General features: G+C 44.8%; 1 protein-coding gene across 2 annotated transcripts in view; it reads left to right on the top strand.

Annotated features, from left to right (window-relative positions):
- The window catches only part of LOC139251219 (polycomb group RING finger protein 3), a 93,100-nt gene extending 76,933 nt beyond the window's left edge, over positions 1–16,167 (top strand). For both annotated transcript variants that reach the window (XM_070873191.1, XM_070873185.1), the window contains exon 9: positions 5,290–16,167. In XM_070873191.1, coding sequence (XP_070729292.1) covers positions 5,290–5,337 — 48 coding nt within the window. In that variant the 3' untranslated portion in view covers positions 5,338–16,167. The remainder of the gene's footprint in view (positions 1–5,289) is intronic.
- Positions 16,168–19,682: the final 3,515 nt, after the last annotated feature.

The following is a 19,682-nucleotide window of genomic DNA, read 5'->3' as shown; positions in this document are numbered from 1 at the left end:
GTTTAGTCTTGTTTGATTTAGCATTATGTCCTGGCAGTGCTTCAGGCTGGCGTGCGTTTCTGTGATAATGTTGCCTTCCACTTTCATTTACACCAAGGATTCACCCTTTTGCTTTATCCACTGCCATAGAACTTGCAATGGAACATTGTTTTCGCTGGGCAGACAGTCACTGGCCCCTGCCTGCTTATGCCTGGAGCTCACGGTCATTTGAACAGTTTCAACGCTCAGTTGTTTCCGGTGGTGCAAAAACACACAGCATCCTGGGGACCGAGCTGTGGAGGTCTGCGCGGATTGTTGAGTGCATCCCACGGCGAGCCTTCAGGGATAGGTTCACAGCCATTCCACTTCATCGTAGCAGCAACCTGGGCATCGCATCGTCAGCTCCCAGCTCATAGCACGTGGGCAGCTGCCCTGGCACATTTACTGAACACTGTGTAAATGAATATGCCATTGGTAGATCAGTTTTGACAGCTGATGCCATGCCTCGATCACTGGCACTCCCCCTGTCCGAAATCAGTCTTACAAAGGAAAATCTGAAATAAAAACAGAAAACGCTGGAAATACTCAGCAGGTCAGGCGGCATCTGTGGACAGAGCCACATGCTGAACATGTCATTAAAATAAGGTTGCAGATAGTCGTACTGCACATGGTCGCCCACTCCGGCAGTTCATGAAACCCCAAACCCTGCAAAATAACCACTTAACCCCCCCCCCCCCCCCCAAACTCCGCTTCGTAATCACTTAATCCCTCCTCCCCTCCGAAACCCCGCAAAATAACCACATAACCCCCCCCTCCCAAACCCCACATCATCCTTCCTCTCTCTCCCCCTGCCATGAATCAAATAGCTATCTATACAGTTTGGACATTGGATGGGTGGGACCACATAACTCATTTTCTCTCTCCACATGTTGAATTAACGTTTCGGGTCGACCTGAAACGTTAACTCTGTTTCTCCACAGATGCTGCCTGACCTGCTGAGTATTTCCAGCATTTACTGAACTCAGTCTTTGAGCGGAGGCTATTGTGCCGGGCACGCTCCAGCACTTTCACTGGATTGATCTATTCCTAATCCTTTCCTTTGCTCCTTGCCCATATCCTTTTATATTCTTCCTTTTTAAAATATATTTTAATAGTGTTGTGCCATTTTCAGTTTGTAAATGCTTGTGGAGCCTGGTTACTTTATCCCTCATATAAATCAATTTCTTAAGTTGTGACACTTTGTTTTCCCGCGGTGCTGGAGCCCTTCCCGGTGGGTGGGGGGGGGGCCTTCCCTGGGGGGCAGGGGGGGGTGGCGGGGGGCCCTTCCCGGGGCGATGGTGGAGGGGGCGGGCTCTTCCCGGGATGACGGACCCTTCCCGGGGCGACACGAGGAAGGGGGCCCTTCCCAGGGTGAAGGCAGGGGGGCCCTTCCCGGAATGACGGGTGCCCTTCCCAGGGTATAGAAGCAAGCCAGCAACCAAGCAGCAAAAAGCTAATTTTGTGGTTGAGTGCTACTGCCTTGCAAAGTAGTTCAGAAAACAGGTTAAAGGCCAGTCCACTCTTCCATAGCTGCATTTGGGAATATCTCAATCAGCTTGCAAATGACAGAGTTTGCAAAGCCACCATATGGAGCAGTTTGCTCGTGTTTACTGAGTATTACTGTCTAGATCTGTTCCCTCGGCACCAACTCCATCCCTTTCCCTGGCAACAATCTGAACAGATTGTTCGCAAGGGTCTGGCCAAGGGTCTTTGAGCCGAAATTTTAACTCTGTTTCTCTCTCCACAGATGCTGCCTGACCCGCTGAGATTTCCAGCATCTTCTGTTTGTATTCCAGATTTCAGCATCCGCAGTTTTTTGCAGGTTGTTCACAACCTTGTGTCGTATTTGATTCCGACATGAGCTTCCAACCACATATCCACGCCATCACCAAGACTGCCTACTTCCACCTCAGTAACATCGCCCAAATCCACTCCTGCCTCTGCTCATCTACTGCTGAAACCCTCATCCGTGCCTTTGTTACCTCCAGACTTGAATATTCCAACGCTTACCTGCCCAGCCTCCCATCTTCCACCCTCCATAAAGTCGAGCTCGTCCAAAACTCTGCTGCTCATTTCCTAACTCCAGCCAGGTCCTGTTTACCCATCACCCCTGTGCTCATTGACCTACATTGGCTCCCTGTCTGTCACCGCCTCAATTTTAAAATAGTTCTCAACTCCCTCCATGGCTTTGCCCCTCCTTATCTCTGTACCCTCAATCCTCCGAGATCTCTGCGCTCCTCCAATTCTGGCCTCTTGTGCATCCCCCGATTTCCTTTGCTCCACCATTGGCGGCCGTGCTTTAAGCTGAGAAGGACCTCTCTGTCTCTCCACCTCTCCTCCTTTATGATTCTCCCTAAAACCGACCTCTTTGGCCAAGCCTTTGGTCACCTGTCCTAATATCTCCTGATGTGGCTCATGCCAGTTTTGTTTGGATAATCACTGCTGCGACGTGTGTTAAAGGCACCCTATAACTACAAGTTGTTGTACGTTTGATTGATGCAAATAAGATGATAAAGGCTACTTTCCTTAGTGACCCTCATTCTTTAAATGATATGTATCCCCCAGACTATGACCCCACACAGCAATCTTTTCAGATCCCACAGGGGAGAAGACTTTCTGGTATTAGTGGGTTGCTACTTTCTTCAGCTTTGGATCTAAAATTACTGGCACATGGGCACCGACCCTGGGGCCTTGTGGAATGCGAGTCGGGGTCAGTGTGGGGCACGGTCTGTCTACAATGTGATGACACTGTGTACTCAGCAAGTAGATGCCTCCAAAACTGGACTTTATGGTATTCTGAAGCGAGTTCACTGGAAAAACAATCTACATTTTCTTGATAAGGCTTTATTAAAATGTCGCTGTGAGGAAATCATGACTTGGGCACGGATTGGGCAGAATTTAAATAAAAAGTGAATCTTAAAAATTCATGATCTATATGTTTAAATTGATTGAAATTTCTGGAGTATCTCCATAACCATGAGCACAGTGAAGGTTTCTGGTGTACGGCCATTGCTGTCGCAAGAGCAGGGCATCCTCGACAGCAGCTATAGCACTGCAGAGAAACCATGTGTAATGGGGGCGGGTGGGTGAGGGAGGGGGGGGTCAGGTGGGTGGGTGATGGGGGGGGTCAGGTGGGTGGGTGAGGGGAGGGGTCAGGTGGGTGGGTGAGGGGGTGGTCAGGTGGGTGGGTGAGGGGGGGGTCAGGTGGGTGGGTGAGGGGAGGGTCAGGTGGGTGGGTGAGGGGGCGGGTGGGCGAGGAGGGGGGGTCAGGTGGGTGGGTGAAGGGGGGGGGGTCAGGTGGTTGGGGCCAAGGAAATGACCCGGTTGGGAGAGAGTGAGGCTGTTACTGGGGACAAGGGTATCAGTGGTTGAGGTGAGGGTGTGATTGAGCAGAAATATCGTGGTGAATGCTACAGTTGTGTTTGAATATACTTGAATTGGAAAGGATACAGAAACTGCAAAGGTTAGAGAAACTTGGACTTTACAGCCTGTAAAGAACTTGCATTTAAATAGCCTTTAATGGTAACAAGTTGGCAGCAAAGTATTTTGCATCCAATGAGGCACTCACTATTGCCCTGGGGGCAACGCTGCAACTAAAGTGCAGCACGCAGACAGGAGAATGAGGGAAATAATCTATCTGGGCCTGTGTATGTTTCCTGTGCTCTTTAACATGCGTACACACACATACTTGCAAGACATCAAATAATACTTCCTTCATATGCTAAGATTTTCCCCTTTCTGCACTCACATAGGATTCTGTCTCTGAATCAGTTTGTTTTTAGTTGTTGAGAATGAGGGGAGCAGACCAGTGCCTGGGGATGAGGTGGGGCGATGGGGTATGTCTATGGACCTGTAATTTTATATATCGTGTATTTACACAAGTAACTTTCTTGCCTGATTTACACACTTGGCAGGTCAGGTGACATGAAATTGTGAGCTGGCACATAGCAGGGGAGAGAAACTTTAATTCTGAAGTGAAGCTCGAGATACCATGGCAGAGCAGGTCACGAGGAAATGTAAAAATGATGAAGGGTTTTGATAGAGTGAACAGGAAAAGACTCTTTCCTCTGGTTGGGGAGTCAGTAAAGAGGAGTTGGCAATTTAAAATTGGGGGCAAGTGCTTGGAAGAACTATCTTCACTGGCAGTGTGTTGGAGTGTAGGATGCTTTCCCCCATCAGTAGCTGAAGCAGGGAACACTGATTTTAAGGGGTGCGCAGCTAAAGCCAGACCTGTGGCATGAGAGGGGCAGTGGGGTTAGTTGTGGATTGCTAGCACAGCGCGATGGGTTGAATGGCCTCGTACTGTAGACTTGTGTGGAGAGTTGCTGTTTTTAAGGCGCTGGAACATATCCGCCCATTTTAACTACTGCTCCTACACTCGTTCTGATGGCTCTGCGATCACCTCCGCAAGCCTTTGCAGCCAAAGAGCCCACGGATTATTCCCGCCTCGGCTCACACAGGAAGAACTAGCACTGGGGCACAGAGGAACCGCTGGCACCCACTAGCAGGTGTCGCCACCCCCGAATGGGAAATGGGTCTGCGGTGTGGTTCCCCCAATCCTTCCGCTATGGAGTGACACTCAGGACATTTTGTAATCCCTGCATTGGGTGTCAGGAACTGCCCCAGGACCCTCTTGGTAATGAGTGTTACTGGACCAGTGAAACAATCAGACAGATGGTGCTGCTGTCTATCAAAGATTGCATGTGACTGGGGCCTGTGTCCCAGCAACACTGCTCATGCTGTCTGGTCCGGGACCTGTTGTGCGAATCCACAATAGTGCAGGACCTGACTTTAAAAAATAAGAGGGAGACGGGAGCGGAGGAGAGAGAGATGGGAGTGGAGGAGAGAGAGATGGGAGTGGAGGAGAAGAGAGTGGGGCAATAAATGGAGGAGGAGGAGAGAGAGAAGTTATAGAGGTGGCAATAGCTGTGGTCCAAAGACTTGAAAGACTTGAAGCAGATGAGGTGTTGAATATTGTATCTGATCATGATTCTGCCTGACCGATGTAACTGAATCGTTGCTGGCTTGGGCTTATTTTGATGCATGGGTCTGACTTACTTGTAAAAGGTTGGATGCTCTTGTCGTACATTTTAAAGCCATAACTCAGTTGTTTCCTCTACACATTAGTTTTAAAACTACTGTCCAGAGGAACATACTGGCAATAGTTGGAGAAAACTCTTTGCTCGAATTTCTCAATTTGTTTAGTATAATTTGCTAACTGGTGATCCATGCTATATTTATAAAGCTGTCTCTCCCTCTTTCTTTTTGAAGAAATCGCCTCTCCTGCTACATTACAGGCCAAAAATGGACCTGCTATGACATCAAGTTTTATCGCCAGCAGAACTTCATCAGGTGCAACTTTTGCAGAGACTATCACCCAGCACTCAGTCAATGCATCACTGGATCTAGCATGTGACATACACCAGCAACACACACCCGGATCAGAGGTACTGCTCCACTGGGACTGACTGACTGACGCAACTAAAGCCTGCTTCTGTGCTTTCTACTACATTGTGTTGGAATCGCTCATGTTTAAGTGGGTTTACAGTCATAATATATTACAAAAAGGATCAAATGAAATTGCACCGAGACACTTTTTATACCTGGTTTCTAAAGACAAATGCAGTGTCACGACTTCGATGTGTTTAGAAGGCTTGTTGTTGTGGGCACAAGAGATCTTTTAGAGTTTACATTTTTACTTTTACTTTAGCGACTCTGTGAACCTACTTGTGATTTTAAATCATTTTGATGATGCAGTTTATTAAGCTGTGGGTCACTTTGGCTTTCTTATTTAAAGGGCCTGCGGGACGGTATATATTGGTTCAGCTCAACAATTTGAGGATTGAAATTCTGAGATTTTTTTAAAAGCTTGCCTGGGTGAAATTCCTCTGTTTGCTGTTCTAACAGAATCATTGGCCCACGAGTTAGTAACTTTATAAGATAGTGAGTAAAGGCATTTCATACATCACCTAGTGAAATTTTAACCTGTTAATCGTAGTTTTAAAAATAAACTTGTTTTTACACTATCATTTGCACACCAAAGTGAATCTCTTAAGGATTCAATTCTGGAGTCAGTCTGAACACTGCTGGTCAGGATACTTTGACTATGCACTGACACCAAGTTCCATCTCTCCGGAACTGAGTGCCGTTGCTGTACGATGTAGTACTCACGTGGACCGTGCGCTGGTCTTGAAGCCAGAGATTGTGCAGCATTGCCTGGGAATATCCGCTCGCACCTTGTTGGAATCTGATCAGGCGATGGTTACACTTTGTACCCCTCCCCCACCTCCGCCCCTGTGAGCTACAATTATTGCAAGAAACGTCAGCCCGCCATTCAGATTGTTTTAAACACTTTCCCAACGAGATCTTCCTGCGAGATTTTGAGGTACCTCATTGTTTAGTGAAATAGCACGAGTTAAGATTTACTTAGCTTTTATTGTGTCAGTTAGCAGTAACCATAAATCCTCCATTGGAATGCTCTCAGTTTTCAGGTTTACGAAAAGGATATTCTCAGGAGAGAAGGTAGATGTTTGTTGTATCTCAAATCTTAATTAAAGTTATTAAAATCATTTTGAGGGATTTGAAAAAAAGGATTGCTGTACCAGCTGTATTAAAAGGTGAAAACTGGTAACCCCCCCAGTACTTGTCGAGAACACTATTCCGAACCCAATCTGTAATAAATTCCCATTTGAAGTCGTGGCAATCCCAGCCTGTTGGTGTGGAAGAGGATTGATGATCATGTTAATGAGAATCGGTGCCTTTCCCACGTTATTCAGGGCAAATTCTGTAGGATTGTGTATTTATTACAAATTATATTATAATTATATGTTTCCGTTCCTGATATCTGGAGTTAGATTTTCTTACACTATGTACGCAGGTTTCTAAAATAGACAGTCCGCTTTTTAAAAAGCCGAAGAGCATTAAGAAAAGTTGTGCATCAATATACCAGGACAGGATTATGCTTGTATAGTGTCTTTGTAAATATTTTAATGTGTATAACTAACTGCAAAAATGTTGGTATGGAATGTCCGACCATTGCAACTTCCTGTACAGTGACTCACTAAATAATATTTTTGACAGTGATGATAAGATGTGTTTTTAGTCCAGGAAAAAGAAACTTGGAACTTTTATGATTTTTCTGACAGATTAAATGAAATGTTATTTCAAAGCTGCATCCAAGTTAACTTTCAACATGTTGAAGCTGAGAGGGGTATCACAAGGAGCACAAAAAGTATGGCTACGTGGCTTGACGTCAAAATATTCTTATTATCCTCCTCCGTAAACCAAAAACGGCAGGGCAGCTCAAGAAACTTGCTCTATGAAATTCAGTGCCTCTATGAATATTTAGGGTTGGTGCTGGCAGTACTGTGACTTTTGATGTGAAGTAAGAAATATAACTGGATGCTGCTGTGCTGACCATTTTAATGCAATCTCTCCTATTCTGTGTGCAATGCTCCCTCCCCTCCCCCGCTCACATCCTGTGATGCTGAAACATTATCCTGAAAATTATTCAAATTTGAGTAATAATTTAGAATCATAGAACTGTACAGCACAGCAGGAGACCATTTGGCCCATCGAGCCTGCGCCCACTCTTTCGGAAAGCAGTCCAGTCAGTCCCAGCCCCCCGCCCCCCACCCCATCGCTCTTTCCCCATATCCCGGCAAATGTCTTCTCCTTCAGCTATTTATCCAATCCCCTTTCGAAGGCTGCTATTGAGTCTGCCTCCACCACCCCCTCAGGCAGTGCATTCCAGATCCTAACCACTCGCTGCGTAAAAATGTTTTTCCTCATGTCGCCTCTGGTTCTTCTGCCAATCGTCTTAAATCTGTGTCCTCTGGTTATCGACCCTTCAACCATTGGAAACAGTTTGTCTTTGTTAACTCTATCTCAATTCTTTATTATTTTAAACACCTTGATCAAATCTCCCTTCTCTGCTCCAAACCCAGCTTCTCCAGTCTATCCACGTAACTGTAATCTCTCGTCCCTGGAACTATTCTAGTAAATCTCTCTCTACCCTCTCCAAGGCCTCCACGTCCTTCCTAAAGTATGGTGCCCAGAATTGGACACACTACTCCAGCTGGGGCCGACTTGTGTTTTATAGGTTTAGCATAACTTCCGGGCCTTTGTACTCTGCCTCTGTTTATAAACCCAGGATCCCATACACTTTATTAACTGCTTTGTTAACCTGTCCTGCCACCTTCAAAGATTTGTGCACTACACCCCCAGGTCTCTCTGTTCCTGCACCCCTTTAATATTGTACCATTTAGTGTGTATTGTCTCTCCTCATTCTTCCTACCAAAGGGTATCACCTCACACTTCTCTGTGTTGAATTTTATCTGCCACGTGTCCTCCCATCCCACCAGCCTGTCTATGTTTTCAGTTTATTACAGAAATATAAACCCAGTGGTAAATGCAATATTTCACCTCATTTGTAGACCCTCTGATTTATTTGCATTTCCCATTCTCTATCATTAATCTCCCTCTTCCTTTTTCTTTTTCTTTTACTTTCACTGTCTGTCACACACTCCATATTTGCCAACATTCTAACCTGAGGAGGGGGCTGGTCAGACCTTGGTTGCAGCACAGCAATGAATCCACAAACTTCCCATTTCTGTTTAAATCTTGCAACGTGGGACAATAAATGGAGTGCCGTTACATGTTAGAAACTTCAGTTAGCTTTGCCTTTCCGTCTGACACTGGTGCTACAGTTCACAGTCACACTTCAGCCGACTGCTGGGGAAACTTGACAAAAGCTTCAGTCAGGAAATGCAATGGATTCGGTAGTTCGAGCCCTCCTGAACACTGGAGGGAACAGCACTGATGGGATAACTTGCCTTCCCTCTTTGCGTGCTCAGTCTATTGCTAACCCACTATACTTTTATATGCCGACTGGATTAATTCAATCTGTAGCTTTACTGCATAGCTTGTGAACAATCTGTGATTTGTGACCAAGTTTGATGGGTTTATTAAAAGCTGGAACTTTTAATAGCCACAAAATCACAAATCTCTGATGAAAACCTAATGAGCTGGCAGTCCTGCCTCCTCCATCCACTCCAATATTTCACCTCGTATGTTGGCCCTCTTGTGCTCCAGTCTAATTACTGTTTAGTAATTACTCATTAGTCTTTACTCACTGCCCCTCTGATGTGAACAGCATCAATTACAGCGACTCCGCAAGTTAGACTCAAAAGCAGCCCCTTTCCTAATGCAAATATTTCCCAGAGACTACAAATCCCAGTTATACAAGCACTGCCTCTATTCAAACACCAACTCTGTGGCTTGTTACACCATATTAAAGAACATTGAATCGAGCACCTAGTCACTTCAGGGCAGACCCAGCAGTGATGGTGTGAAACCCTTGCCTGACTGATGACCAGACCCTGACCCTGACTGATGATCAGACCCTGACCTTGACCCTGACTGATGACCAGACCCTGACCTTGACCCTGACTGATGATCTGACCCTGACTGATGACCAGGCCAGACCCAGACCCTGACCCTGACTGATGATCAGGGCACACCGTGACCCAGACTGATGACCAGACCCTGACCCTGACTGATGATCAGACCGTGACTGATGACCAGGCCAGACCCAGACCCAGACCCTGACCGTGACTGATGACCAGGCCAGACCCAGACCCTGACCCTGACTGATGATCAGGGCACACCGTGACCCAGACTGATGACCAGACCCTGACCCTGACTGATGATCAGACCGTGACTGATGACCAGGCCAGACCCAGACCCAGACCCTGACCGTGACTGATGACCAGGCCAGACCCAGACCCTGACCCTGACTGATGATCAGGGCACACCGTGATCCAGAATGATGACCAGACCATGACCCTGACCCTGACTGATGACCAGGCCAGACCCTGACCCTGACCCTGACTGATGACCAGGCCAGACCCTGACCCTGACTGATAATCAGGCAACACGCAGGCACAGTACTTGCTGCTGATCCACTAATTTCCAGATGTATTCAATTCAGTTCCACGACTTTCAGTGATGGGATTTGAACCTCCTGCTTCTATATTGTTGGTCCAGTACCATAAACACTACACTACCTTACCTATAACTGAGACAAATCTTTTCCAAGATTCCTTTCCTTCGGATATATAAAGGGGTAATGTTAGTTTGGCTCTGTTGAGCAGCATTTAAAATACTGGTTCTTTATACTGCTTGCTATATTTATGTTGCGCATTGTCTGTATGGACCTTGGGAAACTAGCGGCAATCTGTTCAAACGGTCCTTAGAACAGAGCCCAACAGTAGTATTTGAAATGTGTGGTTGAGGTTCTGAGCATCGAAATGTACTTTTTCCGCTTGGTGTGTGGTGAACGGAGAAATGCCCTTGTCCAGCTCAGACAAGGGTGATTCAGAGACTCGGTTACTTGTACATTACAATGACTTCATCCTTTTAAAAACAAAATGGCCAAGATAGCTGGACTGTATCAGTATGAAGAATTACAGATGGGTTTGTGTGTTAAGTGACCCCCTTGTATTGACGTTAAATGGTATTGTTGAACGTATGGAACAGTGTGGAGAAAAGATACGAGTGCCTTTAACATGTTCTGGTCCACCTTTAGTTTTGATATTGCAATTATTGATCCTGTTACATAATCCAGGCAAACCAGTCAGCGGTTAATTCTGACCATTGTGTCGTGATGCCACAAGCTTTGTATTTGAGCAGTTCAGTGCCAGTCTTGGTGAGGTTTTCTTACCATAATCCATCGAAGTTTCGAGCTTTGTAAAATCTATCATTTCAAACCGTTTTAAGTAAGAAAGCCAAAGTGTAGTGAAGATGAAAAAGCTGGGGAATTGTTTGGTGTAAAATCCACAACTACAGTCCTTAATACTGTGAAGGTAGGTATTGAATTTAGGTTATGTTGTGTTATTAATGGTTATGGATGAGTGAACAGTTTAGATCTGTCTTGATTGTTTGTGGGGGGTTGGGTGGTGGGGATACTTTTAATTCTTCAATATTCTCACCTCAATTATTTTCCAAATGAAAATACCAGTATACCATGTGATAGTCAAGAAAGACTCGGCTGGACTGTTTGCTCATCCTGATTAAATGTTTACCTATTGCATTGTTTTTGATATGAGAAGCATAATGTCCCTGTTTGTGTGGGTTTCAGCCTTTGTGTGATATCAGAACTGTATTATTTATCCAGCCTTTTACTCATACCTGAATCAGTGCTTGTTTATTGGGCAATGGAGCCTTCAAAGACAATATTGTAAGTAGTCTTTTTTTTAAAGGGGGGGGGGGCATCCTACAGAATTATTATATATAACTTTATTTTCTATTAAGCTTTGCAGCTATGACCTCGTTCCTTGTCATAGTAACACCAGAGCAAGTTATGTTACATAACCTTTGCTGTAAATTGCCTACCCGTTTAACCTGAATTACTGGGTACAGTTTCTAGCACACTGGTACAGTGAGAGATTTCTGTGTGATTCGGCACAATATTAACTGCAGTGGTGCAGACTGCATATGGAATCGTTTCAAAGGCGCTTTTTTGTGAATTTTATAATTCTGCGCATTTGTGCTGGGAAGGCCAATTATGTGTAGATTTCCTACTCTTTAATAACATCATTATTCTTTTCAAAACATTTCCTGATTCAGCATATATACAGTGACACTATTGATTCTTTACAACAGCTGAGTATAGGAAATGTCTTTGAACTCTTCACTATACTTTAAGCTTTAAATGTAAATGATGCATGTGCAGGTTTCCTTGTAGATGATTGATGGGCTGAATGGCCTTCTGTGCTGTCTGATTCTATCATTCTCGTTGGGAGAATCGAGCTGCTTGCTTCCCAAAATCTTAGAATTCACAAAAAGAAAAGAAAATAGCCATTACGTTTCTACTGAGCTTACAATCAGATGTTCGGAGCGTGCATGTATTGTTGAATCCGGTGCCTATAGACCAGACAATACTGGTAAGGTTAGCCTGGCCTTGCAGAGTGGTGCGTTTGATTTATTTTACAGAATCTTGAAGCAAATAATTTCCTGTGTGTGGCCACTTTGGAACTTGGTATTTTAGTGATGCCTGAATGACAAGTACAGTTTGGTGTTGTTAACGGACTCAGTTTGTTCAGGCATAGGAACATGTTGTTCCATGCCGGTGCAGGATATCATTGGCATATAGCTCATCAGTGTGCTGCACATGGCTTTACATCTTTAATTTTGTGTATCATGTCCAGATCTCCATTTTGATCGTAGGACAGGATGGGAAGAGATCTTTAGAGGGTGGTTCGTGAGGAGTATAAAAACCAGCAGAGACCATTAGGCCTGTTTCTGTGCTGCAGATTCTACAAATTCACAGCCATAAAGGCAGGCAGGTAACTCTCTCAGTGCCACTTTGTACCTGGTATTAGGAGTTGTGGAAGAGTATGTCAGCACTGCCCCTTTACAGCCTGGCAGAGATGAAAAACTGCCAACTGGGTAGCCACTACATTAAGCCCATATCCGTCACTGTGTAAACCCATATCCGTCGCTCTGTAAACCCGTATCCGTCACTGTGTAAACCCGTATCCGTCACTGTGTAAACCCATATCCGTCACTGTGTAAACCCGTATCCGTCGCTCTGTAAACCCGTATCCGTTACTCTGTAAACCCATATCCCCCACTGTGTAAACCCATATCCGTCACTGTGTAAACCCGTATCCGTCACTGTGTAAACCCATATCCGTCACTGTGTAAACCCGTATCCGTCGCTCTGTAAACCCGTATCCGTTACTCTGTAAACCCATATCCCCCACTGTGTAAACCCATATCCGTCACTGTGTAAACCCATATCCGTCACTGTGTAAACCCATATCCGTCACTGCGTAAACCCACATCCGTCACTCTGTAAACCCGTATCCGTCACTCTGTAAACCCATATCCCCCACTGTGTAAACCCGTATCCGTCACTGTGTAAACCCATATCCGTCACTCTGTAAACCCATATCCGTCACTGTGTAAACCCATATCCGTCACTGTGTAAACCCGTATCCGTCACTGTGTAAACCCATATCCGTCACTGTGTAAACCCGTATCCGTCACTCTGTAAACCCGTATCCGTCACTGTGTAAACCAATATCCGTCACTGTGTAAGCCCATATCCGTCACTGTGTAAACCCATATCCGTCACTCTCTAAGCCCATATCCGTCACTCTCTAAGCCCATATCCGTCACTGTGTAAACCCATATCCGTCACTGTGTAAGCCCATATCCGTCACTGTGTAAGCCCATATCCGTCACTGTATAAACCCGTATCCGTCACTGTGATTTATCAAATCATTTAATCTTGGAGTAGATCCACCAGCCTGATTGCATGAAAATCCTGAAGAGAAAACTATTCTCTCTGGTCCGTTAGCAGTAGAAGAGAACCTACACCACATCAGGAAACTGACTCTCCATCCAACAGTCAGCAAGGGCCGTGTTTAGAGCATCCGAGACAACAACTTCCTCTACAAGAGGACTTACCTGGATACTTAGCAATCAACGGGAGTCACAGCTCGTACCCTGTTGTGGGAAAGCTTCACATCCCAGCCCTGTTAGCTGCAGCAGTAACTGGCTCACTATCCTAACTCTGTGATGGTTTTATTGCACTTGGTCAATCATAACACGCAGTTACAAATGTATGCAGTGTTGGTGTGGGATACATAAAATGTGGTTCAGTGTATGTGGGATATACGATTACAAAGCATTCGGGAGTAAGTTTTGCAGCCAGCGTAGCGAGCAAATTCTGGTGAAATGCTGAGGTTTACCACTGTGGCTGGATTAAAGAAATGAGCGTTAGTATTTTGGTGCCCAAACTTAAGGTGAGTAAGTGCGTAAGATACCCACTTCTATAGTAAGCTGTAACCACAGGTTAGTGCGGACAAACTCAGCACAAGCAGACAGTCATGGTCTTTGGATACAAGCTGGTCTGGGTCGCTTTCTGTGATATTAAATTCTTCCTTCAAAACATTAGTCTTATTTCCTGATTTATGTTGTAACTGTTTGGTATTTATTTCAGGGGTTAAGCTATTGCTTTATAAACAATTGTTTTTTGGGAGGATTGAATACATTACTAGGTTCAAAGGGAATTTAATGGGTTTTCAATATGTTTTATATGATTGAATTAGTATGTCACTTGAAATGATCAGACAAACCACATTACAATTGTACCCCCATCAGAGTGAACATTAAAAGTGTTTAATAATGATTGAAATGGTGGATTGGAGGCAGACTGTTGTGGGGTGTTGGTTATCCCTGCAACCTGTCATGTTATCTCTGCTTTCAGCCTTTGGCCAGACTAGTCCATAGGCATTTCATTTCACTGCAAGCACACAGACTGGCACTAGCAGAGTTAGCCTTACTGTGAAATAACTATTGTACCAGCCTGCTGATACTGTCCCAATGTTCAGCTTTTGGAATAAGTGAATAGTTATAACGATATTTTCTACACGTTGATATTATCACTACCTACTTAATTTTAGCAGTCAGATCTGATACTCATCTGCATATTACACAGCTTTTCTTTTTAACTTCCGCAGAGGTAAGTTGGAGTTTGATCATTTTGCTTAAGATCTTGATACAGTTCAATGCAGGTTGTTTGGTGCTAACTAACTGTTGCATTGTGTGTTTTAGGTTTATTTGTACTTTAGTGTTGTGTTGTGATAGCACAAAAATTCTATTTTCCTGGTGAAATTGGGAACCAAATTTGACTTTCATATTGCCATATAGGGCATACTGGGCAGCTTTAAGATCTCCATGACAGCCAATCATTGTTCCAACTGGTGTTTACAACAGTATATTCAGCAGAAGCAGCATGGAGCTCTCCCCAGATACCTCTTTAACCAAGTCTCTCCAGATCCCCCATTGAGTTGGTACAAATCCAGTATATACTGTGCCCCTAGCAGTGCCACAACCTCAGGTTGGCTCTCCTCAACACTTTACCTACAATCGCTGCCAGCTCTGCTGCGGTGACTAATCCACCAACCTGAAGAACACAAATTAAAATCAGTGATGTTAGCCTTGGAAATACTGCATCTCTTAGAGAACAGTACAGAACCATAGAATATTTCTTCACTTCAGAAAAATGTCCCGTTATATTTTTGATATTGCTACAGAAGTACTAGTGCAGACCTCCAGGTGAATACAGGCGGGCACTAGGAACCACCCCTTTAATATCGGCTAACTATTCATCCCTTTACAGCACTAAGTTAACTTGCATGTATTTGCTGCCTTATTCTGAATAAGCAACAACACTCTTAACCACCAGTGTGGATAAACTAGATCAAATGTGTACGATATTTAATATTTAAAGTCTGGTTACCTTTGCAGGAGGAAACAGATTAGAGTTTGTTGGGAACAATATTGAAACGTTCCAACATTCACCACTTAAAGAAAAATTAAAGGGGCAACTTGGACCCGCGTGTATCTGGCACTTCCCACACCTGGAGTGTCACCCAGACTGGACACTAAATAATGGGCAGAAGGGATAAAAATTGGAGTGAGACATATTTAAACATGAGTTTCAAATATTGCCCGAGGCCTTTTGTGTGTAACTGATTGTGGCAGTACTAGCCCATGTGGCAGATTACAGCTCCCACAGCAGTCTGCAAACATAATCCTCAGAGCAGAATGCTTTATATCCCATCAAACTCATTATCTAATTGGAGTGAATATGAATTTTTAATTGTTCTAAAAACTGTGCTGCTCTGAGACGGGCAGGCCATAAATCCAGGCACAGTATTACTGCAGGAAATGGGTTTGTGTCCCTGCTACCAACTCAATGGGCAACACACACAGTGAGCATTGCAGTCACATGGTTTCTCAGTATTTTCTGTTGTTATTTAGGAGATTCAGATCAATAAATGTGATAACATCGAGGCCTGCATTAACTTAACTTTCTTGATATAGTTTTGTAACCTACTGTACAACTAATGGAAAAGATCACCACCTTAAGTGAACTCTAAGGTGAAGAAAACCACTCAGGTGTACACCAGAGATCATGTGAGCAAATACCTCACTTTATTTCAGCAAATGGCACCACCCAGTTTATAATAAACTGTTGTGATGAACTTCAACTTTGTACTATTCTGCTACTTCAAATGTCTTCTGTAATGAGAATGTTTTGTATTGCTTCATGTAAATTAAACCACTTTTTAGCCCTTACTATGTGCAGATTTCTTTTGTTCTATTAATTTAAATAAATGATTATATTTGTGAGTGTTTCACTTGTCATCCTATTTATTCTGGATGATTGATCAGTTACAGCTGGAGATCGGTTCACTGTTCGGGTGGAAAGATATTGCATTCGCTGTTGAGGAAACGAAGACTGACATTTAAAAAAAATCAACATTAAGGAGCGGAGATCTATCTATCTAACCACTTCCCTTTTCTGATTTTTTTACATTGTCTTTTCCCCAGTCCCCTGCGTTGCATGGATTGTTCCTCAGCAACAGATTGCAAGCCTCTGCTGGCAATGTTCTTCAACTGGTTTTCCTTTTTATTTCCTTTCCCCTTTCCTACTTGTGCTTGGTACCCCACGCACCGTAGGAATCGACACATGCTATCCTTGTTTGGATTTTGTGGAACACTTTCCATAGCTCGGCTCCAGTCTTTGTATACAGGCCAAGCGGAGATACTCTGCTCCAAACGTAGTTCAGTCCCAGTCCCTGTATACAGGCCAAGCCCAGATACTCTGCTCCAAACGTAGTTCGGCCCCAGTCCCTGTATACAGGCCAAGCCCAGATACTCTGCTCCAAACATAGCTCGGCCCCATTCTCTCTATACAGGCAAAGCGGAGATACTCTGCTCCAAACATAGCTCGGCCCCAGTCCCTGTATACAGACCAAGCCCAGATATTCTGCTCCAAACATAGCTCGGCCCCATTCTCTCTATACAGGCAAAGCGGAGATACTCTGCTCCAAACATAGCTCGGCCCCAGTCCCTGTATACAGACCAAGCCCAGATACTCTGCTCCAAACGTAGTTCGGCCCCAGTCCCTGTATACAGGCAAAGCGGAGATACTCTGCTCCAAACATAGCTCGGCCCCAGTCTCTGTATACAGACCAAGCCCAGATACTCTGCTCCAAACATAGCTCGGCCCCAGTCTCTGTATACAGGCAAAGCAGAGATACTCTGCTCCAAACGTAGTTCGGCCTCAGTCTCTGTATACAGGCCAAGCCCAGATACTCTGCTCCAAACGTAGTTCGGCCTCAGTCTCTGTATACAGGCCAAGCCCAGATACTCTGCTCCAAACATAGCTCGGCCCCAGTCTCTGTATACAGACCAAGCCCAGATACTCTGCTCCAAACATAGCTCGGCCCCAGTCTCTATATACAGGCAAAGCCCAGATACTCTGCTCCAAACATAGCTCGGCCCCAGTCTCTGTATACAGGCAAAGCGGAGATACTCTGCTCCAAACATAGCTCGGCCTCAGTCTCTGTATACAGGCAAAGCAGAGATACTCTGCTCCAAACATAGCTCGGCCCCAGTCTCTGTATACAGGCAAAGCGGAGATACTCTGCTCCAAACATAGCTCGGCCCCAGTCTCTGTATACAGGCAAAGCCCAGATACTCTGCTCCAAACATAGCTCGGCCCCAGTCTCTGTATACAGGCAAAGCGGAGATACTCTGCTCCAAACATAGCTCGGCCCCAGTCTCTGTATACAGGCAAAGCCCAGATACTCTGCTCCAAACATAGCTCGGCCCCAGTCTCTGTATACAGGCAAAGCGGAAATACTCTGCTCCAAACATAGCTCGGCCTCAGTCTCTGTATACAGACCAAGCCCAGATACTCTGCTCCAAATGTAGCTCGGCCCCAGTCTCTGAACAATACTTCAATGCAACATTTCTGCCATTGTGTGACCGATGAGATCGCCAGATCTTGGGAATTATGTGATATGCATCCATGTACATTGGGACCTTCTCCGAGACTGCTCAAACTCATTTCACACACAGACCTGTCCCCTCTGCTGCATTCAGACTGAGGATATATGAATTGTTCTGCTTATTACAACAGTGACTACACTTCAAAAGCACTTCATTGACTGTAAAGCAAAGCGCTGAGAGATGTCGTCCAGTGGTCGTGAAAGAAGCTATATAAATGTAAGTTTCTTTATCTTTCTGGGAAATATGCTGTATTAAGTATCTTCAAACCAACATTGAAGTAATTGCAGCAGAACTGGTGCAAGGAAAAATAGAACCTAGTCCCAGCTACACAACTTATTTGGCACAACTGTAGTATTTGTTATACATAAACTGAAAATGTGTATACAAATTGAACCTCCCTTATCCGGAACTCCCTTATCCAGAACTCCCTTATCCGGAACCACCCCTTGTCCATAACCATTCCCGGCCATCGGGTGGCGCATGCGCAGAACTCTGATGTAAACAAGTTGAAGTCCTTCCTCGCTGTCGACTCCCGCAATCTCTCGCCTGACCCCGCGATCCACTGCCCCCCCACTCCACGATCTCCCAGCCCTAAGCCAGCCAGTCCCAATATCCCCTTGCTCAGTACCTGTATCACCCAATTTAACGTGACTACACCTCGTCCAGAAAAATCCCTTATCCAGAACAAGGCAGGTCCTGAGGGTTCTGGGTAAGGGAGGTCTAACCTGTATTACAATTGCAGTAAACCCACAAACCTTTGAAGAACTTTAAGGAGTTTCAAAAACAGATGGCTGAGGGAAAGATTCCAAGCCCCATGTGAGCCTTACCCAGCTTCACAGCTTTGAGTGTCCAAGGTAGAAAATATTCTAGACTGATCCTGATTCATGTTTGCTGCATCGATAGTCATTCTTTCCTTTTGGCAACCTGGGCATTTTTAATTTGGATACCCAGGACATTCACTTGTGTTTAAAATATCTTTGCACTGGCACTGAAACCAGTTATGCCCACTTCCTCTCCCCAACACGCACACTCCTGCATTGTGTCTTTGATCCTGTGGGTGAGGCAGTGCGGTGCTTCACCAGCTATATTTTTGACTTAGGATGCAATCGTGAAAAGCATTTGACTTCCTCTGACATAAAGCACATCTCACTCTGCAAAAAACCCCAGTACCTGCAGCTTCTAGTGCTCACATTAGTGTGATATATTCACAGAGCACCAGCACACACAGCTTTCTAACATGGCAGGCAGCTCTCGGAAGTCTCCAGAACCTGCTGCTTCTGTTTAATTATTAACTCTGTAGTTGCAGTACACAATACGTCCACATCCACAGTGTGGAGCTACAAATATTACAAGCTTACAGACATTACAATTAGAAACTAGAAAAACTGCAACAAAAAAAAGCAGCACCCTTTTCCCAGTCCTTCCCATGACCTGCTTGCGGAATGGATCCTCGGCCCGTCAATCACCAGCCGCTCCCTGCGCACATCCCTCCCTCTGGCCTTGGATTACAGAATCTGCCATTCAAACCTTCAGCCCGAAGTTACTTCGTGGGGTTGCCAATGGTCGCCAGTTATGTCTAGGCCCGAGAAAATATAGCGACCAATTGGACAAAGATGTTCAAGCAGCAAATACAAACTGGTGCTCAATCAGATTACGAGCTCCTGGAGTGCAGACCACATCACAATGCTATCGTTTCTAACTATTATTTTAGAAATAAACTTGCAAAATAAATCCTAATTTAGAATGTTCAAATTAGATGTATTTCTGATTCATGGTAGATTTTTTAA

This window comes from Pristiophorus japonicus, chromosome 2 (genome assembly GCF_044704955.1).
Source record: "Pristiophorus japonicus isolate sPriJap1 chromosome 2, sPriJap1.hap1, whole genome shotgun sequence".
Classification (NCBI taxonomy): Eukaryota; Metazoa; Chordata; class Chondrichthyes; family Pristiophoridae; genus Pristiophorus; species Pristiophorus japonicus.
This window is presented reverse-complemented; position numbering and strand designations above follow the sequence as displayed.